The sequence below is a fragment of the Acinonyx jubatus genome, chromosome C2, assembly GCF_027475565.1.
Source record: "Acinonyx jubatus isolate Ajub_Pintada_27869175 chromosome C2, VMU_Ajub_asm_v1.0, whole genome shotgun sequence".
Classification (NCBI taxonomy): domain Eukaryota; kingdom Metazoa; phylum Chordata; class Mammalia; order Carnivora; family Felidae; genus Acinonyx; species Acinonyx jubatus.
The window spans coordinates 45,899,242-45,926,332 of NC_069384.1; the positions used below are offsets into that span (position 1 = coordinate 45,899,242).

The following is a 27,091-nucleotide window of genomic DNA, read 5'->3' on the forward strand; positions in this document are numbered from 1 at the left end:
ATGGCTATAGAGATAATATAATAATTTCTATAATAAATGTTAAATGAATGTTAAAATGAAACACAGAAGCACACTCAACCCACTCAGGAGTTCAACAGAAGCTCTTGCTTATTGAATTGGATTTAATGAAATAAAAGGATTTCTGCCCCTGCAAAGGCAGGGCAAGGTTCATTAACAATTACATTTACTGGCAAAGGAAGAGCTGAGTCACTATGAGCCTGAAACACGAAAATGATTTAAGTCTGCATGAATTCTGCAGAATTCAAATACCATAAATAGAAATAAATGCCCTTGTCTGCAATCGGTTCCTTCCTTGTCTTTCATATGGTTTTATCTTTTGCCCCAAATGGATTTTTGTAAGTGAAGTAAATAATTCAAACTTCATGATATTCAAAACATGAATCATGAGGGTTATTTGGGAAACATTTTACATGTAGGAAATGCAACAGACCCTTAGGTTCACAGAGTAAGAACCCACTAATCCTTCTGTCTCTTGTTCTAAAGTGTTACTGCTTCCTTGTGTGAGGGGTATTCTCATCTTCTTTTAACTCGATGGGCATTTGATATTACAGTGATCTTATAATTTTATATTTTCCTTTCAGAGCTAATGTCTTGTGTTTGAGAACACTTTTGCTAACGAAAATATTTTGTGGTGGTGATGTAGTGACCTCAGAACATTTGAGGCAAAGACAAATTAGTTGGCCAAATGGTAACCAGGTTTAAAAGGACTGAATGTTGGGGAGAAAGGAGTTGAAGATAAGGGTGTAATCAGGAGAACATAACATTGGCTTTACCCAGTGATATGAAACAGCAAATTGTATTCCCTTCTAATGCCCGTACCCTTAACCTCTTCCCCTTGCTATGTACTCAGGAACTAGTACTGAGCACTGGCAGCCTTATATCCTCCCCACAGCTACTCAGGGTAGAATCTGTATATCTATATTTTCCATACGGACATCCCATCAAAACTCAGCTGTTATGATTTTCTCATTCCTCTGCTTCCACTTTTAGCTATTCTTATTAGGTAGTAGCTCATAAAGTAATACATACGTGATATTACATGTAAATGATTCTGGTGTTGTTCTTTCTCCCTAGAAGCCAATAATGACTCAGACTGCTCTGTTTCTTTCCTCCAATACCCATCTATCCCCCCAGGGAGTGTCTCCTCCATCACTGCCAAGTCAGTTCCTGGAATTGGTTTTGAAAGGTGGCAATGAAGGGAGAACTGAAAGGTGAGAGGAGAAAGAAGAGAGGTTAAGTTAATCCTCAAAATAAAGAAATAAGAGAATTTTGGAAATGTAGGAGGAAGGAAAGGTGCTGGTGTAGTGCAGGTATAAGATAATCAGGGACAAGGAGGAAAAGGTAAGAAAGATGCTGGAGGTCGGAATGTGTTAAAGAAGCAACTTCAATGCATTTATAAAAGCACAAAATTTAGATTGTAATCCTGTTTTTATAACTAATAGATATTTGGTCTGGGCTTGTATGAGTAAGACGTTATACACGGACTGGACCATAGGAATCAGAGGTTAAAAGGGTTGGACATGAGCTCATTCTGGTTTGCCCAGGATTTCTCCAATTTTAGCACTAAAATGTTCACATCCTGGAAACTTCTTCACTCTTTGTCAAACTGGGATATTTGGTTACTCTAAGTCATTAGTGACCAATAATGGCTTCACATGTTCTGTTTCCTGAGAGAATAAACTGGTTTTTCCCGAGAGTAGTTGCTGAAGATGAAGAGACAACTATGATGACACTTACCAAGAAAAGGGTAAGGAAGAAGGAAAAAAGGGAGGGGAAAAAGAAAGCTGAAAGGAAGTGTGTGTGTGCATGTGTGTGTAAGAGAGTGTGTGTATGTGTGAGAATGTGTGTGTGAGAGAGAATGTGAAAGGGAATGTGGGTGAGAGATTGTGTGTTAAAGAGAATGTGTGTGTGTGAGAGAGAGAATGTGTTGTGAGTGTGAGAGAAAGAGAATGTAGGTGAGAGAGTGTGTTAAAGAGAATGTGTGTGTGTGTGTGTGTGTAGAGAGAGAATGTGTGTGTATGAGAGAATGTGCATGTGAGAGAGAAAATGTGTGTGAGAGAGGTAGTGTGTGAGAGAGCTGGTGTATGTGAAAGAGGTGTGTGTGTGAGTGTGCATGTGAGAGAGAATGTGTGTGAGAGAAAATGTGTGTGTGTGTGTGCACGCGCATGCGTGTGTGTTTATAAGGGAGGACCTGAAGCAATCTTGACCTAATGCAGTAGTTTGCAGCCAGGGGTGATTCCATCCTCCAGGGTTTATCTGGCAATGTCTGGAGATGGTTTTGGTTGCATCGTTGATATCTACTATGAGTAGTGGATGGAATCTAGTGAGTAGATGGTGAACATGCCGCTAAACAACCTGCGCATTGGACAACCCTCCACAAGAAAGAATTCTCCAGCCTCACATGTCAATAGTGATCAGAAAAACATAGAGGAGGAGGGTTGGGGCTGCAGCTTTCCTGTCTGGTTTTCCAGTGTCTAAAATGGTAGTGCTAGTATATAAATAGAGTGCTACAAGAATATGAGCAAAAAGCAGGAAACAGGTGTCAATGTCTTTTATTCAGATGCCCAGGTTTAGGATAAAATGCTTGACTGTGAAAATAACAATGCTTTTCTCCAAGGTTTTCTGATGTTAGGAAAAGGGGGAGTATCCCACTTTGCTCAGAATCTATAAAACATAATGTCAAATTAGAATTAAATCGGTAATTAGGAGAGGTGAAGTTGATCTTATGAGTGTTAGAACCAGCTCATTCATTCCCTCAACAAGCGTAATATTCTTTCACACCAGGATTCTTGAAGAAACTGGAGACCCAAAGATGAATATGATACAAATAGGAGACAAAAAAATGTATATAATAATTTAAGATGAGCATCATGCCATGGGAACACAAGAAGAGGGGCTTCTGCTGGAAGAAAATATCTCAGAAGAGGTAAAATTTCACCTGGGCCTTGAAAAATAAGTAGTAAATAGGAGTAAATAATCCACCAGAGAAGGCAAGAAAAGGACAGTCCAGACCAAGGCAACGGCAAGTGCAAATCATGGGGCTTTAAAGAGTTATGTAGTAGGTCTTTGAACACTCACCTTTGCAGCAAGTAGACTTGTGGAAAAAAGAAAGAAGAGACTGGCTATCTGAAGTTAAGGAAAAGACTACAATGATATCTACAACCCATTCTCTCAAGTCAAACAGCATATACATTGTCCCCACACCCATGATTATTCTCTCCTCTCAGGATCAGCCCACATGTCCCTCCCTCTTTGTTCAAAACCTCTTCTTCAAGGTCCCTCTATACACCCCTCAGGCCAAAGAGATGCTTTTGTCCCTGCACTATACACAGTTTATACCATTTAATACTCATTTACCCCTTTGTTGTAGTGACTGCATTTCCTTAGTATAAATCTTATAATTGCCCATCTATGTCATGAACTTGTAAACATTTTTTTTTATTTTTAAGTTTATTTATTTTGAGAGAGACAGAGAGCATATGAGCGGGGGGGGGAGGGGCAGAGAGAGAGGGAGAGAGAGAATCCCAAGCAGGCTCTGCGCTGTCAGTGTAGGGCCCTAAGCAGGGCTTGAACTCATGTACCATGAGATCATGACCTGAGAGAGTTGGATATTCAACCAGCTGAGCCACCCAGGTGTCCCAACATCGTGAACTTTTTAAAGAGATGGACCAAATCCATATGGCTTGGTTCCCCCAAGGATTAGATTACCACAGTCCTTGGCAATCATATATACAGAATAAATGTTGGTGAAATAATATTATTAAAATAAAATACTATTGGATGTGAACAAAACTGAAAAGGAAACTTAAGTATGAAACATTTAATTTAGTGCTCTGCTAAAGGTTATTTTTCAGGGGAGAAAGAAAGCATTCTTCTAAACTTATGATTAGTAAATATTATGTATTTCATACATGGCCCATCTTGGTCACTCAATAAATATTTTTCTAATAAATAAAACATCAAATAAGATGTTCAAAATTGAGTTGATGATACTGGTTAAATTTCTTCTAATGGGTCATGTTGCTTTTTACATCAGCATTCTATCCCTGTGCTTTGGCTTTCAATGCATAAAAGAAATAATCAATTGCCCTGATACACTCTCACATGCCCCCAAAAGTATGACTATGTTTGTACAGAGCTCCATTCTTTTGAGATAGGCAGATGGAGTTCACACTGGCTGACACAGTACCGCATTCAATGGAAGCTTTGTAGTGGGCAGAGGTGGGTGGGGTGTGAGAGTCAGTCCTCTTTGAGAAAAACGAGCCAATATATTGGACTTAACTTGGGCTTTTTGGTCCTGGCTAAGCCTTCAATAGGTTTAACCAGAATTATCAATAGACAAGAATTTTAGAATCATGAAAACTTCAAGCTAGAAGGAAGCTCACAATATCATTTTGTCTAATCCCCTGAGTCCTAGACATAATGTTGCATCATTCTTGTTTTATTTATTTACATATTTATTTACTGATGAAGCACTTAGAGTTCAAATTACTTTCCCAAAGTCACTTGCAAAAAAATGAGCTTTACTAGCAGTCCCTGGGTGGCTCAGTAGGTTAAGGATCTGACTCTTGATCTCGGCTCACGTTGTGGTTTTAGGGTCATGAGTTCAGGCCCTGAGTTGGGCCCTACATTGGAGTCTGGGCTGGTCGTGAAGCCTATTTAAGAAAAAAAACAAAAAATGAAAGTGAGCTTTACTAAAGAATATGAAAATTTCCCAACTAGCCACTCTATTTGAAGTTAAGACTGATACATTATTTACACTTTTAATACTTACCATATTAGAAAACTGAGAAAAATTTAAATATTTGCATTTATTTATTTACTCATTTAAAACAACAAAAATAAGCCCGCTGCATGTTATCATAATGTAAAACTATGAAAAATAATTATCCTTTCCAAAACAAACAAACAAAAGGCCATGATACGAGCAACATTGTTTTATATATTTGCAAATCTCTTTAATATTTAGCTTAACAGGCAGCTAGATTCTCATCTTTCCATGCATTCAATCTGTTGCTGTATATTGTTTTGGTTGAAATAAATGAAGAAACTCCAGCCTCATACAGATGAGTAATTGAGAATGAAAGAGGCATTTTAATATGCTTTTCAGTTAATTGAGGATATTATTCTCTACTACTACACCAAAACTTGATATTGTCAAACTCTGAGAGGAGAGTTCACTTTTCTAAGCATCAGGGATGTTGTGAGAATTACATCAGATGATGTTTTAAAGAGCTTAGGACAGGGGCGCCTGGGTGGCTCAGTTGGTTAAGTGGCCGACTTCGGCTCAGGTCATGATCTCGCGGGTCTGTGAGTTCGAGCCTCACATCCGGCTCTGTGCTGACAGCTCAGAGCCTGGAGCCCGTTTCTGATTCTGTGTCTCCCTCTCTCTGATCCTCCCCTGTTCATGCTCTGTCTCTCCCTGTCTCAAAAATAAATAAAACGTTAAAAAAAATTAAAAAAAAAAGAGCTTAGGACATATGTCTGCTACATATGTATGTGTGTCTGGTTGTGTATATATATATATCATATGGCTTATAAGGTAGAACTTAAATAATTAAATCATTCCCACAAAGGAATTTCTATCATCTCATATATATTTGGAGCTAACTGGAACTTACAAAAGGGAGGTGGTTTCTTGTGCATCTACAAATAACATACACACACACACATACAAACATATATACATATATACATGTATGTATATATGTATATATGTTTACACACACACATACATATAAGGGGTTACTGAAATACAAGATGGGGGCAAAAAGACCCCAAAATATGCATTACAACACATATGGATTCAATTGATTATTTTAGGTTCCATATTGTACCTATTCTTTATTTTTCTTTCCTGGTCCAGAATTCTTGTTTAGACTTGCTTGTTCTTTTACGAGTTATTTTATATACATATAAAAGAACCAAACTGCAAAATACAGGGAATGCTCTCTTTTCAGAATCAGCCCTTAAGCACTGGTTAAATGCCAAAACTTAAATGTTCTTAGCATTAATATGGAAGTGCATGTTATATATATATATATATATATATATATATATATATATGCACTTATATATATTTATAAATAAATATATGTATAAAATTTATATATTTATAAAGACACACACAGACATCCCAGTTATAAAAGGTGGTCTCTTTGCTTTGAACTGAGATATGTTGGTTAAAACACTTTGGTTGTTAAACTTTACCTGCTTTCACAATACAAAGATTATCTGGGCCTCCAGTGGGTAGGATGATCAGATAACTGGTCACAGGCCAAAACTGGATGGCTAGGGAATGACTGTTTATTGTAGCTACTGGCTCAGAGAAGAGTGCCTGGCGTGTAACTATAAGAGCAAAGGCATCTTCTTCCAGGAGCCAGCTAGTACGGAGCACGTCAGGAATTTGGAGTCAGGCCTGGCTGACCCCAAAGCCATGACCCTTTTACTCTTACTCCTCACTGTCTCTGGAAAGTGGGAGGCAGTGTGTGAGTGGTGCCTTCTTACATGTCATCCTGCCCCCATTCTTGATCTCACAAATTATAGAATCTGAAACCTATTCATTCCCCTTCACACTACAATAATGAGCACTGAATTTGCTGCTTGACCACAACTACAGAAGGGAGGTAGGGCTAAAAAGAAATCCTCCTCCAGAAGGAATTTCCATCATCTCCTATACATTTGGAACTAACTGGAGCTTAGAAAGGCAGGTGTCTTCTCGTACATCTACAAATAACCTTGACCCTGGTAAACAATTTTCTGAAAGTGATTCTTCTGGTGTCCATCCCACAGTGAGTGGTTTTGTTTGGTCAAGTGTTGGTTTCTGGGTAGTTAGTTTAGGATGGGATGAACAGTTTTATAGTTAAGGGGGTTGGGGGTGGACACCACTGCCTTCCTCTCTCCTCAGGCCCATCAGACCAGTGGGAAGGGGTGAGCTTGCTGGTTGCTGGCAGCACTTTTCAGTCTGTATGGACTGTAGAAGGGGCTTTGAGTCAATCCATGATTCCCCAGTCCTGACCTCCCCTCTGCCAAACTCTGCCCAACTAACTCATTAACTTTCCCAGGGGTTTTCCTTTTTTTTTTTTTTTTCCCTTTGATTTACCCAAGGGCTAGCCTTGCTCTTAGGGTGGGAAAGACTTTAAACAATTTGCATTTGAAAAGAGGAAGTGGAAAGAAGAAAAGAAAAACCAGGAGAGGCAAAGCCAGCTGTTTCCTACGAAGCTTTGACAGCTGCACAGCTGTTCACTGTCCTTTTGCCCCGGTGGAAACTGGTTTCCACCCTAGCCCTCTCTGCTGCTTTTGTGTCTCCCTGGCCTATCCAGATAGCTGTAACCTTGTCCCGTCATTGCTCTTAGAAGGTTAAGATTCTGAGCTGCGTTATGTGAGCTCTGGGACAAGTGGGTCAGTTCTTCACTGTTACCTCCACGGCTATCGTTTTCCTACAATAACAATAACCATCTATGGCACTGTACAAATACTACCTCCTCATTCCATCCTCAGTTACCCAGTGAGGAAGAGTGTATTATTACCTTCACGTTACAGATGAAGAAAGTGGCACTTAGCCATGTGTCCAAGTCATCTGACTCCAAGGCCTGTTCTCTAGACCGAGGATTCCAAAATGTCTTCCTGTCAGTTGCATGCTTGTTAAGAACAGATGTCCAGGCAGCCAACTCAGAGATCTTGACCGAGCAAATGTGGAGTGGGGCCCCAATCTATTTTTAAGACACGTCTGTGGTGAAGGCTGGATTTAAATCTTCCCGGTGCTGCTCTACATCTTTATAGACGCTGCTTGGCACAGCCCAGGCGCATTTCTTAGCTCTGATTAATCACTCCTTCCTCTGGGTTCTCAGAGCACCCTGTTCTCACTGCTGGTACAACAGGAAACAAACACACTGTGTTAAAATTAGCTGGTGCTGTGTCCGTCTCTCTGACGAGTTGGGAAATTACTTGATTTCCAGGATCCTGTTTCTCTTTCACTTCCTCTTGCTGGATTGCTCTATCCATTGATCTTTACACAGCTTGGTTCTCCTTACTATTTGGGCCTCCACTTAAAAGTTCCCTCCTCAGAGAAACCTTTTCTGAGGACCTGCCGAATTAATTAAGAAGCCCATCACTCATTCACTGTCATGTCACCCGATTTCATGATGTAGCAAAAAGTACAGGGCTTCCCACAGTAGGTGCTCAATTAGAACCCAATTACCCAAAGGCAGATTAAGCACATTCTTAGGGCACCAGAAAAACAGAGGTACCAAAGATTTTTTAAACAGGTTGGCATATAGTTTTTCATTTTTTTAAACTTTTATTTATTTTTGAGAGACAGAGTGAGAGTAGGGGGGAGGGGCAGAGACAGAGGGAGATACAGAATCCCAAGCAGGCTCCAGGCTCTGCGTTGTCAGCACAGAGCCCAACATGGGGCTTGAACTCATGAACTGTGAGATCAGGACTTGGGCTAAAGTCAGACACTTAACCGACTGAGCCACCCGGGTGTCCCCCCCCCCCTTTAAAAAAAAATTTTTTTTTAACCATGGAAGGCATGTGAAAATAAAATTAGGATCTTGATGGCTTCCCTTCCACTTACATTATGACCAAGTATTATTTTTATATAGAGTTATATATTGATAATGGGCTTCAAAACATTTGGGGGCTTTGAGTCTCTAAAGCTTTTAATCTGGAATCTATGTTAATATGTCTATTAACATCTTTGTTTTCTAAAAACATTTTGAAAACCAATTGGACAGGTATTATTACCTAGTTCCATCTTGAAGTGGTAAAAAAAAAAATAAAATAAAGCACAATAAAGAGGAGACGGAGTCAGATTTCACAGATTTCAGCCCTTAGCTAAAGGCTAAGCAAGACTTCTCCCCCCACCCCCATTGCACACACCAATCACAGGTCCAGCTTGGTCATCTGTGCTTCTCACCTACTGGCTATAGACTGGATGTTCCAATGACCCCCTCTTTGGGTTCCATTAATTAGCTAGAGCAGCTCATGGAACTCAGAGAAACATTTTACTTAGTAGATTACGAGCTTGTTCCAAAGGATATAATTCAGGAACAGACAGACAGAAAAGATATGATGAGGGAGCATGAAGCAAACTGGGAGCAAAGTGCAGGCAGGCTAACAGCAACCCCCCCACCCCGCTCAAGCTGGGACATGTATAATAATCCTTGGACACTCCAGGTTACCAAGAACAGGAAAGGACAAAAAAAAACCCAAATGGTTAAACTGACAAGAGTCTCCACCAGTTTACCAGAAAAAGGCAATCCCATCATGGCCAAAAATCCAGGAACTCCCTACAGTCTTAATGTTAATGCTTTACTAGAGGGAACAACCTTAGCTTGACATTAGCTAGGCCTCCAGTAAGTCTTTAGCTTGTGAAAGTCTCTTTGGAAACTCCCTCTCGCCCAACTCCATAAACGGTCACTCCCACACTTACAATGCAGCTCTTCCTGCCCACGGTTCCTGTCCCCATGCTTTAATAAAATCACCTTTTTGTACGAAAGACGTCTCCAAGAATTCATCCTTGACCGTGGGCTCCAGAACCCACAAACTCCCCATCACCCCAAAACTTCATCAAATGCATAGACCAGAGTATGGGAGAAGAGTGTGGAGCTTCCAAGTCCAAATATACTCCCCTTCCAAATCTCCTTCACCAACCTGGAAGGTCTCTTACAACCCCATCCTTTGGGGATTTATGGAGGCTTCCTCACATAGGCACGATTGATTAAATCATTGGCCATTGGTGACTGAACTCAATTTCCAGCCCCTCCCCACTCCTCAGAGGTCTGAAAATTCCAACCCTCTAATCACGTGGTTGGTTCCCCTGGCAACCAGCCCCCTCCTCAGGTTCAGTCCTAAAGCTACCTCATAAATATAACAAAAGACACCTTTGTCACTCTCAACACTTAGGAAATTCCAAGGGTTTTAGGACCTCAGTTCCAGAAATGGGACTTAGACCCAATATATACAAGTATTCCCACTTTTTGAAAGTTTGAGTTAGGGCACTTCATTTTTGTGAAAGAGCTATGCACCTGAGTAGCTGTTTTTGCCAACAGAACACAATCTGAAGAGGACTTTCACTTTCATAAAAGTGAAAATAGTGTATAGTGTTTGTTTTGCATGGAGCCATTACAGAGGCAGCATATGCTGAACAGTGAGAGGGGCACCTCCGGTTCCTTCCCCAGGAACCACATTCAGCATCTCAGCATGAAGCCACCACAGCTCTGAACAGTGTCTGTGAACATCTGTGCTTTCTCGAAATTTATTTTGTGCACCTGCTAACATGATATGTCCTAAGGTATCTGAAAAGCCTAAGAGAGGTTATTTTTGGGGTTTGGGGACAGTCAAAAAATTTTTCCATATAAATTTCGGCTTATAAAAGCTTTCATAGGAGAGTTCTTCCTTCAGATAGTGGGGGAAACCTGCATTTCTTATAAATTACAATACTACACCAGTCAGCAAGGGCCCAAATGCCAAGGTATCCACAATATAGAAAATAAGAAAATATGAGTTATGTACTTTAGTCCTATAAACCCTATAAAGGTGACTGAAACATAGCTGCAGACTTGTGGAAACCACTGCCTTCTAACTGGAAGAGGGTCTGTTAGAAGTGGAAACACTTGGTCTTTTCATGGACTCAGACATTATAATTAAAGTTTGACTCGACTGACATTCTTCCCTAGACTTGGGGACTACACATCACCTTTTCCCGCTCTGTCCAGTTTTTAAAGAAAGGTTTCTTACAAATGTGTTGTCCTTTATTGATATTCTCAATAAACGTTGGCAAGGATGTGGCTTGGAATGAAACTACTTCTTTTTCAGATATAAAGACAGACATAGGTCCTGTAAAATCTACAGAGAGAAGCAGTGTGAGGAGAGAAAAGCATGTCACTGTGATCTCTGAGGAGCTGTCCCTCTCCAGAACCTAAAGTGGGCCAGAAAACTGTTTCAACTCATCCTGATTCAAAAGGAGGATGAGATGCAGGGGGCAGAAGAGAAAAGGAAGTGAGGAGCCTAAGAAGACCGTAAGGGTATTAAGGGGATGTGTTCCAAAAAGGACGCTTAGCAGAAATCAGAGACGGCTCTCTCTTCCACACAAGGGAAGAACATTTATTAAATAATTTTGTGCTGCAGCTTCTATTAATTGCTTGCTAACATATTTTCCCACCTATCTCTTGATTCAGTTTTTGTAAAAGCAGATGAATCGATTTATCAATATACAGTGAGTTTAGTTCAGTGCTTATAAATTTTGGTATCGCAGAATTACAGCTATTTTAGGATTCAGAAAATTAATCTTTTGCCTATGCAGGAATTCCGGAAAGGAGTTAGTTAATGCACGCAACCTATTCGATCACTAGACACCCTCTAGTGTTAACTGTAATTGGCTGGGTAGGTACATAGCATGTTAATGAAATGGGTTGATCCAAAAGATAAAGTTGAGGATATGCAGAGAATAAAAATGAACCCAAAAATGTGTCTAACGGAATCTCCTACCTGAAAAGCAGGTCAGAAATCTTCATTCAAAATCCATTCTCAAAGCCAGGATTGTGATAACACCAATAGAGAGGCTGTAGTTACTTTCTGCTGGGAGCCTGGGTGGTCAAGGTTCTGTGCTGCTAGTTGCATAGGCAGGGTGCTTTCTGAGCACTAAGAAGGAAAAATGTGACTGGCTTTAACACTGAGTATATTTTAATATATTACATGGATATAATAAATGACATGCTATATGCTGACTCCAGGGTAGGTAATTTAGTAGCTCATCCAGCTCATCAGGGATCCAGGCCCTTTCTGTCTTCTTGCTCCGCCTGCCTTAGATGTTAGCCTTGACCTCAGATGTGTTCTCTACCACTTCGAGATGGATGCCCCATCTCCAGGCATCACCTCTTCACACAAAGATGTCTCACACCTGGAACAGGGAGAGAGAGCACTTACTTCCCTCCTGTATCTTTTTAAGAGATGAAGGCTTTTCCAAAGGCCTTTCTCTCCTATCTCATTGGCAAGAATTGGGTCCCACATGCTCACTGCCGATCTAAATAATGACAAAGGCCATGGTTACCATGCTTGGCTCAGACCAATCCTGCTTTACACCCTTGTGGCTGGGCAGAAGCCCAGCCTCCCTTAAAGTTTATGGCCCACTGGTTCCTGAAAATACTTGGGTTTCAATTGACAAGGGGAAAGAAGAAAATGGATGTACAACAGACCACCCCATAAAGAAGGCAGTATATTTGGAGACAGAGAAGGGATTGTAGCATCCTCAAAAAAAAAAAAAAAAAAAAAAAGGAACTCCTTATTATTCACAAGTTCTTTCAAATACTGACATCAATGTTTTTGCCATTTCCACTTGGGCTTGGATATTTTTTCTGGATAGAAGTAAAATAAGTCTAATCTCTTTTGTTGTGCCAACTGCCCAAGGATGGTATTGAAATACAGTTCTCATGTAACTCCTAAGCCTTTTCCTCCCCCAGCTAAATTCCTCCAGTCTCCTCAGCCATTCCTCATGGTTTCTAAATCCTTCACTATGTCTTCTCACTGCACATCCCTCATTTCTCCCCTAAAAGAAACTGAACTTTTAAGATCTAGCTTTGGAAAGCCCTTATATACTCCGTGATCTCTATTTTCTGTTCCCTCACTCTCCACCTCAAAGCTAACATTTATGGAACCCTATATGCCAGCCAGTGGGCCAAAGGGGTTACCTAGAATCTCACCAAATCATCGTTGGAACCCTATGGGACCGTTCTAATTCTATCTTAATTTCATAAGTGACAAAATTGAGGCACAGAGAAATTAAGTAATTTGCTTACATCACACAGTGTATAAATGGTGAGGCCAAGGTTCAAAATCAGATGATCAGACTTTGGAGTCTTGTCTCATAAGCACCACACTCTACAGACTTATCTGCTCTTATCTGTATCCCCAGAACGCTCCTTGTCCGGTGCCTGACACATAGTAAACACAAATACTTGGTGAGTGAATGAGTGATTCGTGGTTCTTCTCTTGTATATAACACCATCTATTAATTTCTTCCTGAAAATACAATTCCCCACATTGAAAACACTACAAGTGTTTTTGACCAGAAAAACTAAATGGTATATGTGGAAAGTCAAATAATGCCTGCCAAAAGATGTATACATCCTAATCCCATAAATCTGTGAAAGTGCTACTTTATTTTTTTTTTCCAACGTTTATTTATTTTTGGGACAGAGAGAGACAGAGCATGAACGGGGGAGGGGCAGAGAGAGAGGGAGACACAGAATCGGAAACAGGCTCCAGGCTCTGAGCCATCAGCCCAGAGCCTGATGCGGGGCTCGAACTCACGGACCCCGAGATCGTGACCTGGCTGAAGTCGGACGCTTAACCGACTGCGCCACCCAGGCGCCCCATTCTGTGAAAGTGCTACTTTAAATGGCAAAAGAAATTTTATAGACATGATTAAGTTAAGGGTCTTCACATGGGGAGATTATCCAGGTGGGTCCAATGTCACAAGGTCCCTAGAAGAGGGAGGCAGAAGGGTCAGAGTCAGAACAGGAGATGGGTTGAGAGAAGCAGGGGTCACAATCAAAGACATGTGAAGATCCTACCCTGCAAGCCTTGAAAATGGTGGAAGAGCTGTAAGCCAAGGAGAGTGAGTGGCCTCTAGAAGCTGGAAAAGGCACGGAAACAAATTGTGCCCGCCCCTCCTCTGGAAGAAACCCAGCCTTGCTCATGTTGATTTCAGACTTGTGATCTCCAGCTATAAATATTTATCCCTCCTCCATCTCAAGAAGGTAACTACGTTTTGGTGTTTGGTTGGCTCAGTGACTTTTCTGTTACAGGGTAAGAAACAAGTTAACAGATCTCTAGAACATCTCTGCTGGTGCTGCTTTTGTTTTCAAAAGACTGACAGGCAGAGATGTGGAATCCAATGTTATCTTTTGTTCCAGTGGGGTGAAGGGTGGGCAGGCAGGCTGCTCTACGGAAAAGAAGCCTAAAACAAGTTTGGGAGATTTGCTCAAGACTGAGAAGTAAAAAAGCGAGCTGTGGGTCCTTAGGATATTATTCCAAGAGAGCCGCTCCAGGTGATGGGGGTGATAGGGTCACTCAGGGAAGGCAGGTCTAGAGTAAGTGAAATAAACACCATGCAAGAGGGAAACACAAAGGAAATCAAGATGAATTACTAAAATATAACTCCAGGAAAGCAAACATTTTTGCCTGTTTCCCCACTGGCAAACTACTCCTAGCACCTGCAACAGTTCCTGGCAGATAGCAAGCAGTGTGCATTTAATGACTGAATGTGGAGTGTGCTAATGACATGAAGGATGGAAGTTCAGGTGAGATGGAGAGAAAGAAGGACAGATCAAAGATAATTCTAAGGTTTTAAATGTGGAAAGGTGGGAGAAAAGCATTATCAGTAATAAAAATGAGTAAGTGAAAAGAAAAAGCTGGTCAGGGTAGAAGACTTAAAATTTGGCTTTGGATTTGTTGACTCTGCTTTTTGTGCAATTCTTTGCATACAGCAGGTGCTGATAAATACATGTGGAACTGAATGCTCAGTGAGCAGCAGGACGTACAAAGACTGAGAATTAAGAAAGTAGAGCTCGCAAGAGAAGACTCCCAAGTCCCTCTATGGAAATGGTGAGTGAATCCTTGAGAGATCTCAGATACAGAATAAGCGTGGGGGGGGAGGGGAGGACGCTGAACAGCAAGGGATATGCACATTTTCTGAAATCATGTACAAATGAACTTATTACTCACCTCAGTTAAAGAAAACTTAGGGGGGCGCCTGGGTGGCTCAGTCGGTTGAGCGTCCGACTTCGCCTCAGGTCACGATCTCCCGGTTAGTGAGTTCCAGCCCCGCGTCGTCGGGCTCTGGGCTGATGGCTCAGAGCCTGGAGCCTGCTTCCAATTCTGTGTCTCCCTCTCTCTCTACCCCTCCCCCGTTCATGCTCTGTCTCTCTCTGTCCCAAAAATAAATAAACGTTAAAAAAAATTAAAAAAAAAAAGAAAAGAAAACTTAGGGACAACTTCCAGGTATTTAGTATTGGAGTTTTATTGTTTTCGAGCGTACGGATTAACATTTTGTATGACAGATTCTCAGTGGCAGGACTCTTAACTCTAAAGGGCCCAGGAAAATTCAACTGTATTCAGCTTTTTAATCTATAGCCAGTAAAAAAAGTTTTATCAATTATACAAAATTTTGTGGATCCAGAGTCTAGGACTTAGTTGACTTGGTTAAAATACATTTATTTATCACTGATAAGCACGGAGACATACAGTTAAGTCCTGCCTATTCCCATCTCTCTAAGCAAAAACAAAATTGTTTCTCTTTAGTCCCTTGGGCAGAGCTTCAGAACCCCTCAATTTTATGCGATAATACTAAATGATGATAGAGATTAAAGTTATTTGTATTTGTTAAGTATTTGTTATTTGTTTTTTGTACTTACCACTTTTGAAGCACTGAAGAGAGCTGCTCAGATGGTCAGGATATCACCATGTGGTTAATATACTTGTAATAGTTAACAGTCATGTGCAGGATTTGGAAAAACTGCTTCCAATATGGCACCTGAGTACAAAAAAGTAAATTTGGAAGCTTAACCAGAAGATTCAGTAAAAACGAAAATTGTAAACATTGTAAAATGAAAACTGATTCCTAGTCTAACCCATTAGGGAACAGTGGTCAGTTTCAATCCTTCATTTTACTTCTACTTCAGATGTTCATGGTGGTTCCTAGCTCTACAGCTCTTTATTATCGATATCGGTTCTCTTGTATTCATAATGTCCTATAGTGTAATAAACGGTTCTGATGTGGAATAAAAATGAAGAATTGAAGTGTTGCATTTGCATGCTCCTGGGGAGCTGCCGCACATGTTTCCCTTGTGATGACCCTGATGCCATTATGGTTAGTGCTTCTGCTAACGTAATTACATTAAAATGGGATCTATCCCAAAGTGAGCTCAGGTGTGAAAGTGAGCAGACTCAGCCAGGGAGAATGATGACTGGGGTCCTGAAGAAATATTTCCATAATCTACAGTCTGCACATCCCTGGAGAAGACATTCTGGTTTGGGGGAACAGGAACTGGAACAATGGGAACTGGAAATGTTGGCCATACCATTGCAGCCACCATCTTGATACCTGCATACAAAAAGCCAACTAAGGTTTCCCAGGATTCCCATTCAATTGACCAGGTTCTAAGTGTTTTTGTGAAATGTCATACTCGCATAACCGTCATTAATTCTCTCACATCCTTCATCTCTTGACTAGAAAGGCACTATGTCATGGGTATGAAAAGAGAGCCTTGGAGTTTAACCTGGATGCAAATTCTAGGTGTGACACGTACAAGTTCCGGCCCTTGGGCCAATTAGGTAATTTCACTGAGTCTTCAATTCATCATCTGGAAAATGGGGATAATGATATTCAGTTCACAGGGCTGCTGTGTGTGGTAAACAATATAACCTATAAAATCACCTAGCATCTGGCAGGAGTACAATTAATACGAGTTCACATTTGAGTGTATCGAGTGGCCTCCACCTTGCCTTCTTTTCCGCCATTTCACACTTGGTGCTTCTCTATCTCCAGGTGTAATGACAGGAAGTTGGGAGAGGTTCCTAGGTGGTTCCATAGGCAGTGGTTCCTAGTGGACTCTCCAGAAGCAACTTTGTATCCCAGCAGTATCTCTCTGCTTGACAAGTCACTGTCTTATAATATCCTTTGGTGATGCATCCCCTGTAAGTCTGGGAGTAGATGAATTTCTTTAACGCTGAGGTTAAGAATAACAGAAACCAAAATAACTGTCACTATCAAGATTTTGATGAAAATGGCACACAATCACCCCTGTATATCAAAGCTTTTGTCATTACTTCTCAGAAAAACCACTGCGCCCCGCCCCAGGCTCCCCAAGAAGTAAAGCTCAATTTGTTATGTCTCTAAGAGACTACATGCAAAAATTCCTAAATTGTAAAATGTTTTGAAAATTCTCGCTTTTTTCAGTTAAAAATAAACAGTGAAAATCAAACATTCCGAACTGTATAATTTAGAAAGAAAAGTCCTCCATGAATGTACCCTCTAGATGCAGCTGACATTCACAGCTTGTGTGTATTCCTCCAGATACTGTGTGTACTAACATCCGCTGTATTATAACTATCATTATTTCTATTTAAAAAAATATTAAACAACATCAGAATCCTACTGGGCAATCTGTTTTGTAATATGATGTTTAAATTTAATGGTATCGTGGACATTATTCCAAGTCATTAGATAGAAGACTACTTCATTCTTTTAGTGACAACATAAAATTCTATGGTATACGTGTACCCTACAATTCCAATCCCTTACTAAAGGCTATTTGAGTCATTCCAGGGTCTCCATTTATAAGCAATATCTAATAGGCAATTCTTTTTTTTTTTTTTAACGTTTTATTTATTTTTGAGATAGAGACAGAGAATGAACAGGGGAGGGGCAGAGAGAGAGGGAGACAGAGAATCGGAAGCAGGCTCCAGGCTCTGAGCCATCAGCCCGGAGCCCGACGTGGGGCTCGAACTCACGGACCATGAGATTGTGACCTGAGCTGAAGTCGGACGCTTCACCGACTGAGCCACCCAGACGCCCCTAATAGGCAATTCTTATACACAACTTCATATAACTGTGCAAGGATATCTGTAACAAAAGTTTCTCTTGGTGGGATTTCTGTATTGGAGTATATAAATGTTTAAAATTACAAGTGTTTATGCTAAAATATCCTCCAAAAAGGGGTCACCGATTTGTACTCCCACCAATAGCACAGGAAAGTGCCTGTATCTCCGCCCTGTTTTAATACTCATAATTTTTCCCAATAAGTGCAAATTATACCTAAGTTTAAATTCAAACAGTGAAGTCAAGACTCCCCAAAATTTACTAGAATGTAAGCTGCATAGGAACAGGAATTCGTATGTTTCCTTTACTGCTCTACACCTGCTTAGCTTAGTGCCTGGCGCATAGGAGACACATTTTGTTTAATGAATATATGTTTTATTTTTCCCTTCAGAGTGCTGCTTGTCCTTGTAGTTGCCTATTTTTCTATTAAATTCTTGGGTTTTTTCCCCCATGAGTTCTTGTTAAAATAAGAAAATTAACCATTCTCTATGTGTTGCAAATATTTTTACTCAGATTGTGTTTTTATTTCTCAATATATCTTGCCACTCAGAAGTTCTACATTTTAATGAAATCACACATATGAACCTTTTTTTTTTCATGCTTCCGATATGCCTAGTTTCCCCCCCCCCCCCCCACTGCAAATTAAAACACGATTCCATAGGTTTTCATCTTGTCCCTTCAATGTGGCTGTGAGGGTTTTATTTTATTTTGTTTTCACCTGATGCTTCTATTTAGTCTCTACTGATTGGGGAAAAATGTATTGCATAGAATATAGAGTGTACACAGGCAGGGAATCACCAAGGTAGAGAGTTCCAATTTGTGCCTAAACACTGATGCATTTTTATTTCAGGATTTTAATCTCTCTTCCCACACACATGCTAACTTTGTTAGCATCTTTAAAAAAAAATTACAAATGTTATTTATGTACATTGTAAAAAGTTCAAATTATCAGAAATATTTAGAATCAAAAGCAAAAACCTTCCTTTACTTTCTCTCTCTGCCTCTATAATTCCATTCTCTAGATGAAATCTCTGTCAACACTCCCTATGGATTCACAAATACATACACACATATGAGTGGTTCTTTCTCTGCTTGATATTAATAAATAACCGCATCTATGATATGCTACACATATATTCAGTATATGTTTTTGTAATGCCTCGATTTCGAATCTGAGAGACCACCAAGGAACCGATACCGATGCAAAGGCCCGAGGGTTTATTTGCAAGCTCGAGCTTGGGCCCAAGTATACCCGACACAGCGGAGCAGGGATTTGGACCCCTAGGTTAAGAGGCATAGCAGTTTTATGGGGGCCAGTGGCCAATGAGATTGTAACACACACAGAAAGTTGCATAGTCATGTCAGTCCACACGCAGGTGGCCAATTGAATTACAATTTACCCTATAGTAACTGTTTGAACTAGCCTATCACTCTGGTCAGAATTGGCGCGCAAGTTTGGCGAGCAAAAGGCAGGGTTTACATTCTTTGGCGGTTAGGGGTTCCTCATTCCTATATGAGCCGGTTTCTAGTAAAGGTGTGCTCAGCGGCTTGACTAGGGTGGGGGAGTGTCTTAAGCAATAAGTAGGTCATGTGGGGGTTATACATGAGACGGTGGGTATAGCACAAAATGGAGTTAGTCTTGCTCTGCTTGTCCAGGGGTAGGGGATTTTTGTTAAATTCCTTGGGTCCCACAGTTTTCTGAATGTAGAACTTCTAAAGCCAACGTACTGTAGCTGTTATCCCGTTAGCAAACTGAATCCGTATATACATTTATAATAGCCTTGCAATGGCTGCCTTCATTATTAGGAGATACCACAGTCTAATTAATCACTCTATTTATTCTTGGGCACTGTTTTCCTGTTTTTAAACATTATAAACAATGCTGCCGTGACCATCCCTAGTCATATTTTTGTATTTGTATGTGATCATTTCTACAGATGGAGTCCTAAAAACATGGAATTGCTGCTTTGAAGGTGATATACACTCATAGCAGATTGAAGTTTGGGAAATGTAGAGAAGACTGTGTGCCATTCACAGCGCACTGTGATGACTCCAGCTGGCACTCTGTTTCAGGAGTGCTATTGAAACTAGTTGTTGTTGTTGTTCATTTGTTTCTTTCAAGTGTGAATTTCGGAACATGAAAATAGAAAATACAAAACTATTTGTAGTTTCATGTATGCTTTGCCCAGCGATTCCCCTTTTCAGGATCCATCCAGTAAAAACATTCTCATGAAGCGAAATAGCAGTAGGTTCCGCTCTGTAAACCAGCTGAGAGACAAAGGGGTTAGCTAAAGATGTTAATTAGTGGGCTGAGTGCCCCCAAGGAAAGTTACCTATAATACTTTGACAGAATTATCAGTCATGCGACTGGAGTAGAAGTTAGGAGAGCATCTCCACAGACAGGTGGGGAGGATGGGACATCTCCCTCCTGTCTTGGGAGCAGGGCCCAGCAGCTAGGACAGTGGCCCAGGCTTCTAACACTTCTAACATATAATTAAGAGCTCTGAGCAAGCTGCTTGGAGATGCAGTAGTTTTGCCGACTGAGCCCACCCACCTGCAGGAGGCGCCTTACCAGGGTTTGTTCCGGGTGCTACTCAGTAACCAGAATGGCTGCCTCTTCTGGACCAGGATAAGTAGGAGTCAACTAAGAGATCAGTGTCTTTCCCCACCCTTTCCTCTTTCCTGCTCCTCTTTCCGACTTTGCTTGGCTTGAGGCCAAACTGTCTTCTAAGGAAGACAGTTATGGAACTTTAATTAGGGTTTTGAAATTCAAAACCATAACAACCTTGTAAATTTGATAGCAATCACCAAATTGCCTTCTAAAGAGGAAGTTCTACTTCATCCTTCTTTGAATAGTTTCCTTGACACCTTGATGAAACTCATTAAGCTCATTAACCTTAGTTGTTGCCAATCTGATTTCTCCTTATTGTCTACATTTTCATAAACATTGTTATAAAAAGACACTAAAATCTTTGCACCTGTTTATGGACTATTTGTATTTCTTCTATGAAATACAAATTTCTATGAAATTTGTATTATGCTTGCTTATGACCATCATCTTAATTTTGGCTTTCACCAGATATTTTATATGTTTGTGTGTTTAGAACATGATGAACCCTAGTTCCACTCTCCCACCTCCCCTCATTCTCCAGTTTGTGGAAGGAGAGTAAATGCAGTTCCTGAGACTGGGCTACTCAGAACTCTGAAACCTGGCAGGGACTAGCAGAGTAAGGAGACACTGCTGTTTATGAAGTTGCAAATAAGCTTTCTGATAGACCCGCATTCCTTTTCCAAGCACTCACTATACGGGGGAAATCAACACAATGGTTATTTACATAAACAAACATAGGGCTGAGATCCTGCTCTGAAATGGAGATGTTGCAGAAGTGGGAGGAGGCACAATTGTATGTAAAAAATAAAAAAGTTTAGTTTGGTCAAAATTGGTCTCGAGCCAGATTACTGTTTAGAACTGGACAACCTAAGTCTTGAGAAATGTTAGAAAAAAGAATTTTTATTATCAATGTATAAGGCGATATTGTTAAAAAAAATGGCCTCTTGTCACTTGACGCGATTGTTCTGCTGAGGTGACTGTTCTGCTGAGGGCACAGCATTTTGAGTAGGTCTCCCCTATATGAAGTAGACAGTCCTACACCAATCATGCTCAAAAAGCCTGTTCTTGGAACATGACATGAGGAACATGAGGATTTGGAAGACAGGACTTATACTGGGATTGAGGAAGATGTCCTAGTGTCTTTAACCTTACTCTCTACACTGTACTGAATGGCACCCCAGGGTAGTGTGGGGAACCTGGCTTGAACTTGTGCCTAGGGCCACAGAGGCCATATCCTATGAAACAATGTGATTTTAATTCAGAGACTGCGTCATCCATAAAAACCTAGCAAATGGCCAGCCTTGTATGTGCACTGCCTAAAAATTCTGATTTTGGTGGCCATTCATTTGAATCACAGCTCCAATGTAGGCACTATGACATTGGGCACATTGCTTAACCTCCCAACTCTGTTTCTTCATTTCTAAGATGAGATTATTCTGGCTTCCAGGATGGATGGGAGGAACATAGATGATACGTAGGCAGTAACTGACTCATAGTGGGCAGTGACTGGTAGTTAATATTCTTGTTTCCTGACCTGATGGTTTTTGCGCCAAGCAACGTGCCAAGAATTCTTTAGATCATCATCTATTTGAATCCTAACAAGCCCTGAAGATAGGTTGTATTATACCACTTTTACAGGAGACAAAAAGGAAGCACACTGACGTGAAGCCACTTGCTTAAGGTAACAAGGCATGACAGTGGAAGAGGTGGAATTTGAACTAGGTTAGGGTGACCTCTGCCTTCTTGGCCACTACTACAAAGCAGCACAAAGGCCAACTAGGAATAGCAGATGGCCTCTCCCCTGAACACATGACTTTGCAGATCCCCAAATCCTAAAAAGGGCAGAGTGGGTGAAGCGTAACACTAGTGTAATTCTGAAGATCATGAGCAAGAGAAGGGTAGTATGGAACTCAGGAGAAACTAGAAAAGCAAAGCAACCTCAAGGAAAACTGACCTACACGGGCAAATTCCCTAAACATCATTCACTACTCTGGTGTCTCAGGAGCGACCTTTAAAATTACACAATTTGTGTGGCCCTCTTCCAAGGCAATCCACAGACAGGGAAAGAGCTAGGAATGTTCTGAACACACTCCCGTTTTTTGGATTGGTAAATCTGGGAAAATAACAAGTGCTGCCTCCTAGGGCTGTTGTTAAACTTAACACAAATACCAGAAGGTCCATCACAGAGGAAAGGCTTTGTTTCAGTGCAGTGACACATTGCCGCTTTGAATTATACCCAAGTCTGTGGCTCTTCTCTCTGGGGTCATTTGACGGCATGTGATTACGATGCTTAGTATGCAAAGGCTGGAGCTATTAACTGAATGTTGCTAGACAATGAATTATTTCACAAACACTGAAATATAAAATGTATTCAGAGCCATCCAAGTATGAGGACATTATTAACAATGCTTTTCTCGAGAGCGCTACTTTAACAAGAAAATGCACATCCCACCTTCGTTCTTCCCCCTAAAGTAACATCTCCAAAAGATAAAAAGCACCAACACATTTGTCCTTGAAAGGCAGAGCCCGGGAATTCTGGAGATCTGAACACCCCTCCCTTTCTGCTAGGGACCAAGCCGCCTGCCTCGCCTGGTGTCACAGAAGTCCCCGGTGCGCCAAGCAGATGTGTTTACTCCAGCTGCCCGCCAGCCCGGCGGGGAAGGGGAGTACCCTGGCCGCCCCTCACTTTCGTCCCGGCAGCTCTCCCAACAACACCAGGGCGGGATGGGAGTGTCTTCTTGGCTGTGGAACCTGATCCTCCTACCTTGTCCTGAAGCCACCCGCTGCTTTACCCGGGCCCTCCCGTCGTGGTGATTTTCCGTCCCTGACGCCCGGCAAGGGCGCGCGGCTGGTGTCCGCCCAGCCCGAAAGGTAGGGGCTCGGCTGCTTTCCTGCCTCCCTGCTCCGGGGGGCGCGGAGCCCCCACAGCCTCGCTCTGCAGTGCACCTTCCTCCGTGGACTCGGGGGCGGCCGTGGTCACCGCGCGTCTGGCGCCAGCAGACGAGCAGGAGGAGCGACCCCGCGGCCCCGGAGGCGCTCGGCGCAGTCGCCTGGGATCCGGACCCCAGCGCGGAGGGCAGCGCGCGGCCGGGCGCCTCGGACTCCGCTCGGCGCCGCGCCTTCCCCAGCTCCCCCGCCTGGTCCGCGGACGAGGAATCGTGCGGGCGCTGCCCCTGACCCGGGCCACCTTCCTCCGGTTTCCGCCGGCCGCGGGCTTCGGCGGCCCGATGCTGCAGGCGCCGCGGGAGAGGCAGCGACCGGCTGGAGCGAGCGGCGGCGGGCGGCCGGAGAGCCGCAGGCCTCCCGCCGCAGAGTCCCGCACGCCTCTGCAGTCTTCGCGCCTGGGCCTCGGCGGGTAACTCTCCCGCCGGCTTCCCTGCGGGTTTGCATTGCCGGGGCGAGGGAGGTTGGGTGGGGGGCGCGGGGAGACCGAGCTCCTGACCCTGATCCGGGCGGCCTGGGGTCTGTGCGGCCCCAGGGGCTGAGCGTCGGGGGGCGGGGGGCACGCTGAACCGACTGCCCCTGCATGCGCCCTGCGGACCCCAGAGCGTTGCGGGCTCTTGGCCCCCGGGTTTAGGGGGTGGGGGCACCGGCCCGGTAGTGGAGCCGTGGGGCGCTCGGACCCCCAGGGCGGGAGGAGGTGTGCTGCGAGGGTAGAGGACCTGCTTTGGGACCCTCTTTCCTGTGGTCTCAGGAGAGCTTGGGCACTCGAGTGTGACCAGGGTGGGGGCTCTTTGCTAGCTGTTTTTTGTTTTTGTTTTTGTTTTTGTAAAAGGGAAGGGTCTGTACTCGAACAGGAGGGACTAGAGGTCTGGAAGGTTCTGGTCTTTCAGAAAAATTTCCAAGAGACCCTCCTTCCCGCCACGGTAGAACTAGACCTAACAAAACAAGCACCGAGGCAGTCTGGGGAAAAGAGCGGCGGTGAGAAAATTGCAGTGTTTGGCCGCCGTTAGTTTTCAAGATTAAAAAAAGAAGAGATTTGTCATTTTGAGGCCGCTTGCTCTAGAGTTTCCTGGAGATCTCAGCCTCCGTCTTGTGTGCTGTTAGTTTGGCTTAAAAGAACATCTAGAAACGATTTTCAGAAGCTGAAACCCCACACACCTTATAGGATCTTAAGCAGAAGGGGCGGGGAGGGGGGAGTGCTTGCTGTTAGAAAGGTACTATTTAAAAACTGCATGTCAGAGTGGGGACAGGAATGACATCATGGATGCCATCAGAAGCCACATTAACCGCAGGTTCTAACTCAAAAAAGTCACATGCGTCTGAGTACTATGATGGTGGAGAGTTAAGGACACTGCAGGACAGTCAGAAGCTTCTTTTCCTCTTTGGCTGTTCTCCCCATTTTCACGTGGATGTTCAGGTTTCTGATGGCTGTCTGTTTTATCTATGCTAGCATGGATATTGGACTTTCCGGTCTTCAAACTTAGTCTCCTAGCCACCGAAGATGACCCTTTTAGTTTACCGCGAGATATTAAGTGTTTGGGAAGATCCGGTTGGCTGCCAGGTTAGTTTCCTTTTGAAAGCACACCGATTTGACATTTGGAAACTGGTTTGTGTTGCTTGCTTTTCTTCTCACCCAGGACGGCTTTTCACATTCAAATCTGCAAAAGAGACAGATTGTCTTGTAGTCCCCTGTGTCTGAATAAGGCCAGTTGCCTCAGAGACACTTCTGATAATGGCAACTTTGGTTTATGAGAAGAACTTTTTCAGAAACTGATTACGTTAACCCTGATCTGGCTTCATAAGCGTCCTTAATTGTTCATGTGGAGGGGAGAGGAGATGTTCATTTCTTGCTCAGTGGGGCTTCCCTGGAGCAATATTTTTTACCATAATCCCTGAATGTCACAGTGCCCGGATAATGGGGCAATAAAATGAGACCATGTTGCAGTGCATTTGTTGGAGATATTCCCCAATGATTTGCCCCAAATCAATAAAAATCTTTGAGGCCCAGAAAGGGATGGACAGTATTGGCACAATACCATTGAAAGACTTACTGTTAAAAACAAACAAACAAACAAACTCCAAAACGTAAGTCTGCCTTTTGTGAAAACTTTAATTCTCAAGTCATCCAGAGGGAAGTGACAGCTGTTTTCTTCTGTTGGAGATATTTCCGTGTTCCACATCGTGTGGAATATTCTAGGAGAGAGGTAAAGTAGTGGCGCATTTCCCATATTTCTCTGATACATCTCCTTTGCTACCCATGCAGATTACCAGTTGGCTTCCATGGGTTTTACGATTCCGTCCAGGGTTGGGGGCCAGATATCTGTTTAATATGCATTCTAGGTAATGCTTATCAAGGAGGTGAGAAAAGCACAAAACTCATGTGGCATCCAGTAGGATCCCCCATGTGTTCACATGTGGTTTTTTTTTTTTTTTATTAGATCTTCCCACCAACTCTATGAGACAGGAATGTTTAGCCCCATTTTATAGTTAAAAAAACTAAGATTGCTCTAGCTTAAAGGATTTACAATGGATCACACGGAGGTCTGCTTAACCTCTGGCTTTACGCCATCCCAGGAAGCCTCCACAGCATACATTCCTCACAAATTCTTCCATTTTTTATACATATTGTTCACCTTTGCCTTGCACACTCAAGTTCTATATCCCCTGTTCTGAATATACTTCCTTAATTACCCCCAGGCTGGGCTTCTTGAACAGGTGGTCTGAGTACTTTATCTGCCTTTCCTTCTGAGAGCTTCAGACTTTCCTCAATTAGGTATCTTCTATCTTCTCTGCATCTTTGACGGGTCACTTTGGTGTGCTGTGTCTGGCCAAATTCAGGAGGATATGTTATCTCTAATGGATTGTGCTCCAAAAATTCTTTTCATTCTGAATATATTTTCACTGAAGTTCCTACTCAGCCTTCTCTCCTGGGAGGAGTCCTCCCAGGGCTACATCCCCACTTTCACAGTTGAAAGTAACCTCTCCTATTTGTCGTGATTACAATGGATAACAGTACGTATCAGAATTTCCAGGTGAACCCTTTAAGGGTTAAAAGTAAATTAACTTGTTATCACACTGTATGTTAATTATACTTCAACAAAGATGTATTTGATTGGGAGTCAGCTTGATGTAAGGCAGACAATGGATGCATTGGATATTATGGCATGTCAGGAGGAAACTGTATTTCTGGTTCTATATTAGGATGTCAGAAGTACTGTTTCCTCAGCATGGTGAGGTAGCAGGAGTTCTTTCTGCTGATGGTGATTCGCCAGCACCAAACAAGCAGTAGGTCCTTAGGCTTGGTCAGGAACTTGGCTGCCATACAGCCAGGCTAAGAAGGGTTGAGATTCTAGGGGTGAGTTTATGAGGATAAAACAAAGTAAGGAACAGTAGGACGTGGGTCTCTTTCCCATGTCCATATTTCTTTTTCATGGAGACTTTTTGTTATCCAAGGGGGAATGGCCAGCTTCCCATTTGCTGTCACAGCCTTCTGCATCGACCAGGGAAGGGCTTTCCTTTTCTTGGGAGAGAGAGGAAGGAAAGCACCCAACCCTTAGGAAATTTGTTTTTGTTTTTGTTTTTTTTATCATAAACACTGAAAAGCCAAGTGAAAGGGTGCTCTTCTTCCCCATTCTCTCTTTTTGCCCTTATACCTAAGACACAATGTGCCTAGTTGCGTGTAATGCTGGTCTTTGAAGGATTCTTTAAATTTGGAGCTACCTTTATCTGGTTGGGAATGGAAAGATCTGTAGGAGATGAGAATAGGGCCTCCAGAGGAGAACAGGAAAGGAAGCTGGAGATTCTTGAAAGGGAAGCAGCGTTACCTCCACCTTCCACAGGTTGTGGAAGCAGGTCCGGAATTGGTATGGTTGTGGGTTATGGTCACTGTGGTAGAAGGTCGAGGTGACAAG

At 42.4% G+C, this 27,091-nt stretch overlaps 2 protein-coding genes and 1 long non-coding RNA gene across 4 annotated transcripts in view; 1 reads left to right on the forward strand and 2 right to left on the reverse strand.

Annotated features, from left to right (window-relative positions):
- Nucleotides 1-2,190: 2,190 nt before the first annotated feature.
- Nucleotides 2,191-13,150, reverse strand: LOC128315155 (uncharacterized). The gene is made up of 3 exons (XR_008297617.1): nt 12,822-13,150; nt 11,515-11,926; nt 2,191-4,676 (listed from the first exon to the last, which is right to left on the reverse strand). It is a non-coding gene; the product is annotated as an uncharacterized LOC128315155 (long non-coding RNA).
- A 257-nt stretch (nt 13,151-13,407) lies between these two features.
- LOC128315376 (translation initiation factor IF-2-like) lies at nt 13,408-26,502 on the reverse strand. The gene is made up of 4 exons (XM_053221892.1): nt 26,396-26,502; nt 24,766-24,838; nt 23,002-23,974; nt 13,408-16,728 (listed from the first exon to the last, which is right to left on the reverse strand). Exons 1-4 carry the CDS (start codon nt 26,500-26,502, stop codon nt 16,694-16,696), a joined length of 1,188 nt encoding a protein of 395 aa, XP_053077867.1. The 3' UTR covers nt 13,408-16,693.
- ST3GAL6 (ST3 beta-galactoside alpha-2,3-sialyltransferase 6) overlaps nt 22,766-27,091 on the forward strand; it is a 61,444-nt gene continuing 57,118 nt past the window's right edge. Inside the window, exon 1 of one of the 2 annotated variants that reach the window (XM_015080696.3) lies at nt 22,766-23,108. The gene's annotated coding sequence lies outside the window, so the exon portion shown is untranslated. The remainder of the gene's footprint in view (nt 23,109-27,091) is intronic. The other variant, XM_053220729.1, reaches the window with a different exon arrangement.

What these genes read in the sequence shown, in the direction of transcription:
- LOC128315376 (XM_053221892.1), bottom strand. Translation starts at nt 26,502, where the DNA reads ATGGCAGCCAAGTTCCTGACCAAGCCTAAGGACCTACTGCTTGTTTGG. An exon ending in AGTTTCCAAATGTCAAATCG is followed by an intron (nt 23,975 to 24,765) that starts GTGTGCTTTCAA and finishes AAAAACAGCTAG; the next exon opens with CAAAGAGCCCCCACCCTGGT. An exon ending in GCGGGTGGCTTCAGGACAAG is followed by an intron (nt 16,729 to 23,001) that starts GTAGGAGGATCA and finishes ATCTACTCCCAG; the next exon opens with ACTTACAGGGGATGCATCAC.